This window comes from Alosa pseudoharengus, unplaced genomic scaffold (assembly GCF_046254945.1).
Source record: "Alosa pseudoharengus isolate Yale_2024_CS ecotype anadromous, Long Island Sound unplaced genomic scaffold, YU_APseudo_1.1 YU_APseudo_1.1_scf_9, whole genome shotgun sequence".
NCBI classification, from domain to species: Eukaryota; Metazoa; Chordata; class Actinopteri; order Clupeiformes; family Clupeidae; genus Alosa; species Alosa pseudoharengus.
In genome coordinates, this window is record NW_027468881.1 from 30,333,689 (window position 1) to 30,338,497 (window position 4,809).

A 4,809-nucleotide genomic window follows, 5' to 3' on the forward strand; every position below is an offset into this window, starting at 1 on the left:
AGTAGTGTTGTCAAAGCAAACATATATTGACACAATACTACTCTCTCACACACACACACACACACACACACACACCAGTCGTTCACATGCAGGTAGACCAGGGAATCCCATCTTCTGCACTATATAACGTGTCTTTACACAGCAAATTTGAAATCGGGATTTCAACACTGATAGATTTAAATTTAACACTATATGGGTGTATATATGGGGACCACCACAAAAGTGTTAAATTAACATTTTTGTAAGTGTTAGAAGTTACAACACTAACAAGGTGTTAACATTTTACACTGTGAGAGTTAAGCAGAAACACCATATTGGAGTATTTTTAACACCAGAGGACTTAATTCTTTCTTGAAAACTCAACTCCAAAAGTGTTGCTATTTAACTTAAGCCCAGTGTTAAACTGACACTAGTATAGTGATGATTGCATTTATATTACATTACTTTGTTGCCAAATAATGCTTCTTGTTTTAATCTCTAGAAGAGTAAAGGAATACTACTTGTGGTGCTATATACAGTATGTTTTAGAATTGCTGAACAAAAACAAAAACACTTAATGTAAAAATGTACCACATTTATTTATTAAACAGTGAAACATTCAGCTCATTACAAAATGCAACAGTCAGGCACAATATAAAACATCAAATCACAGCCATAGGACATCTGAAGATCAAACGGTTTGTAATGTTGCAAATCATCTTTTTTAACAATATAAAAATGATTAAGTTCTTTAACCTCAAAAGCATGAAGGTGCTCGACATAAACAGTCTCAGTATCCATCAAAATGAAATGTATGTCGTGTTTTTGTAAAATTATTGACACAATTTTACCAAACAACGGCATTTCATCCTCCACATCAACACAAACAATAGATCCACAATGGTAATCAACCCCATCACATCTTACCCACACAGTAGAACAAACAGTAGTGGACTTGTCGATTTGGAAATGTGCACAGACCAGTTCCTCATAGTCAAACTCATTTAAGATTTCAGTTTTCACTGGACCCGATTCGATACCTTTAAGTGACGTAAGTGACTCCCAATGATAGGCTGTAGCTAACTGATGCTTTACTGCTAAAGACTTTGTCAAATTTTTGAAATTTTTAATGCTAGTTTTAAAAAAACGGTGTTTGGCCTCGTATCACATGGTCCATACATGGACTAAAGGACCAATTTTTCTAATCACACCTGGATAATGGACCATTAGGTGGTGTTTAGGGAGCAAATTCTGACTAGGGTAGACTTCCTTAAATAATTTGTGATGCTCTGCGATCAAAGACCCCAAATAGACAGTCATACCCTCAGAAATGTTAGGTGAAAAGACTATGCTAGAAATATCAAGCAGAAGGAGTAGAAGACTCCAATGTTTATCTTTATCTGGAACAACACTCCCAAATATGAGTGGAATGTTTCTCAAAAGACACATAGTTTGACTAGCATTAAGACCAAGCCGATTACCCTGCATATTGATCTTTGTTGGCCTGTTCTTGCGGTCCAAGTATCCATAGCTATACCCATAAATTCTCAGTAGGATGTGTTCACTGGTAATGAAATTTTGAGAGAGGTAGTCTAAAAGTAGCTTGATTTCATACTGTGCTACACCTTCAAGCAGGTCGTGCATTATATCAACGACAACATTATCTGCAACATTAAAATATTTTAAATCATTGAGAATGCTGTTGTGCTTGATACCATAGCATGAACCATCACCAGAGTTCTCAAGGGATTTGTAATGCTGCTCATTCAGCTCTCTTGATCTCAAAACAACCCTTGGATCATGTTCACTAAATACAGTCTGAGCTGTGTGCTTGTCTGTTAAGCATAGCCTGCAATAGTAGGTGGCACTGAAAGACTCTACATTAGCCAAGGATGCCATTCAAACCTAAATTGTCACCTGTAATCTGTGATATTGTTCCATAAAGAGGTTCCTCAGAAAATGACACTTTCATTCCATGAACTTCAAGTTTTTTAACATCATTTAGAAAAGGAGTCAGTATTTTATCCAAGCCATATTTCTTGGCGTCTTGTGAGTGAAATAGAGAAATGAGATGTATATTCATAAGTGAAGAATTGAGATGAGGTGGAAGATTTCTGAGTGTGAAATACAAACATCCGAGCTTATGTACCCCCTGCTTGGAACCGAGAGGGTTAGCGGTTTCAAAATCGTCGTAATAAACCTGAATCTGGAGGGCATGTTCGGTTTTAGAGTACAACTGATTAGTCTTAAAATAAGAACCATCGCAGAAATCAGAATACAGATCACTAAATGTAGACGATAGGATGTGGCTGCGAATCACCTCATTCTTGAAAATAAAATCAAGTGTTTTAAACAATGGTATATAGATGAAAGTGTCATTGACTGGTACCTGTTCATAATTTCCAGAAACTTTGTTTTTCTTAGAATCATATCTTACTCCTAAATGCACCTCTACAGGTTGTACAACTCCCCATTTAGTATAAAAATATTTTTTCCATTTGCTATCAGTGTTGAGTTCAGAAAAGGGGTTCTGCAAGTTTGTAAGCACATCCTCAACTGCCCTTCTACTAGGGTTGCACTCTGGCACAACCTTCAAGATTTGATGTTTAATGGATGTGTGGATATCATTCAAACATTCCTCCATACTTTCAACAACTGACAAAATAACATTGGTTGAAACACCACTGCCCTGCAACTTTGCAACAACAGAAGCACACATATGTTTTGACACTAAAGAACATTCACTTTGATTGGCCAAGTCTTGATTTAAGTCCAAAGTTTCAATAGAATGTGCATCACCACACCCATCCAAAGGCAGAGCCGGCGTACCTGATGATGTGATGTCAGACATAGCCATTGGTTCGTCTGACCAACTTGGTTCAGTAGCATTAGTGTCAGTGTGTAAACGTTTAAGATGTCTGCGGAAACCAGAGTAACTTCTGAACTCAAAAGAACAACCATCCTGTGCACATATCAAACGTAACCTTTTGCCAGGATATAAGCCATGTAAGAGTTTAAGGTGTTGAATCAAGACCCCACCAGAGCCATGCAGTGTCCCACAAACGTAACACCTATACATTATTAATCAACTTTGCTCGCAATTCCTTTACTTTTGGGCTCTCTTTGGTGGTTCCCACATCAATATTGTAGACAGTGGTCTGCAAGAATGTAAAAAAGCTGCGAAGAGACTCGTCGTAACTCAAACTGAAAACAAAATGAACCTTGAAAAGCTCGTCGAATGCTGCCAGAGAGGTGCTTCCTTGGCATGGAATGAGCTTCTTATCCATGGCTATGTAGAAGCTGTTGATGGCTCGCTTGGAGGTTCCCGAAGCTAGCAGATATGGCTGCCGACGTTCATCTTCATTCAAGTGCTCATCAAGACTCTGGCATGACTGGAGGAAGCATAAGAGAAAGGATAATAATCAACTCCCCATGTTCAAATGAATACACTTCATTTCAAAGACAATACAGTGGGCCAATGGAATTACACACCTTGTGAAAAACTACCAAGTTGTCTATGGCTTGACTTGCACTGATCTTGTGACTCCTCTTTCTCCCAGCTGGCTGAGGTGACAGGATGTGCAACAGCAGGAGTAAAGTGGACATATCACTGTCCCAGCCTGGGTTAGGGTGGGGTTTGGAGAAGAGTCATAAAATAACAATTTAATTTTTCAGATTCAACGTTCATGCATAAAAAAGGTATTTTGGAAACTACAAATTAGTACCCAGAAATACCCAGGTCATTTCCTAAAATGGCAACTAAAATGTTAAACTCCATTACTCCTTACACTTACCTTGTAAGTTGTCTACAGACGGCTCCACTTGCTCCTCCCTGGCAGACTGCAATAGGCGTTGGAGCAATGGTGTTTGTACAAGTGCAGCTCCTTCTTTTATCAGCTTGGGTTTGAATGAGGGCCATCTTTCCAGAAGTCTTGCAGATGTTTCAGATCCAAGGAGAAGGCTGAAGTCTTGAAGAACCTGACACATTAAAGACAACACAGTACAACTTAGAATAGGGCAAAAGGCAGAACACTGTTGAATTTCACAACCTTATCAGCAATTACACACTTACTAATCCTTTTGTGTCCAACAGTCTTGGGAACACGGACAAGACTTTTGCTGAAGTCGCAGGGTTGTGGATAAGCCTCTGCCTGTACTGGAATGTCTCTTGCATCTTCTGGAATATTGTCTCACGATCATTGGTATGGGTCATCAGAGAAATGGCCTCTTCACATGCCTCATCCTGAAGCTGATCTTGACTGATATTCCTGGCGACTGTTGGACCACCTGTGACATCTGCCTTCGGAGAACTAGATGACAGAGGACGAAGCTTAGTCTTCCGTTGGATGGTCTTGAGTCGCCAATCGATGAATCCTGTTCCACTTTGGGCATCATAGAAATGCTCCTGACAAAACAACACATTCTCTGTAACTGCCTTCAGTAAAAGACCAGAATACTCCCTTACAAATGGTATCCTACGTCACACCACCACCCCTACATCTTTTTACCACAACCCCTATATACTGCTGACATTTGTGCGCTAACCCAGTGTGCCTGTGTAGCGTTAGACTGAGAGGAACACAACACAATATACTTTGTAATACTTAACCATAATAGTCTACATAATAAGTAGTAATTGGCTAACCCAAATGTTTCAAATAACTTACATAGCCTTTTTTAGAGAATGGGTCTTTCAGGTATGGGAACAAGGTGATGACACCAAGGGCATATTTTTCCTTAGTCAGCCTTTGTGGAATTCTCCTAAAATAAAAACTAAAATTAAAATACAATACTATTACATATAAAAAAAAAAAAACAGGAATAAGGTAC

General features: G+C 38.9%; 1 protein-coding gene across 1 annotated transcript; it reads right to left on the reverse strand.

Moving 5' to 3' along the window:
* Positions 1–2,532: 2,532 nt before the first annotated feature.
* Positions 2,533–4,450, reverse strand: LOC143114384 (uncharacterized). Its single transcript, XM_076275958.1, has 4 exons — positions 4,052–4,450; positions 3,774–3,957; positions 3,472–3,599; positions 2,533–3,371 (listed from the first exon to the last, which is right to left on the reverse strand). The coding sequence occupies exons 1-4, from the start codon at positions 4,190–4,192 to the stop codon at positions 3,051–3,053; spliced, it is 774 nt and encodes a 257-aa protein (XP_076132073.1). The 5' UTR covers positions 4,193–4,450; the 3' UTR covers positions 2,533–3,050.
* Positions 4,451–4,809: the final 359 nt, after the last annotated feature.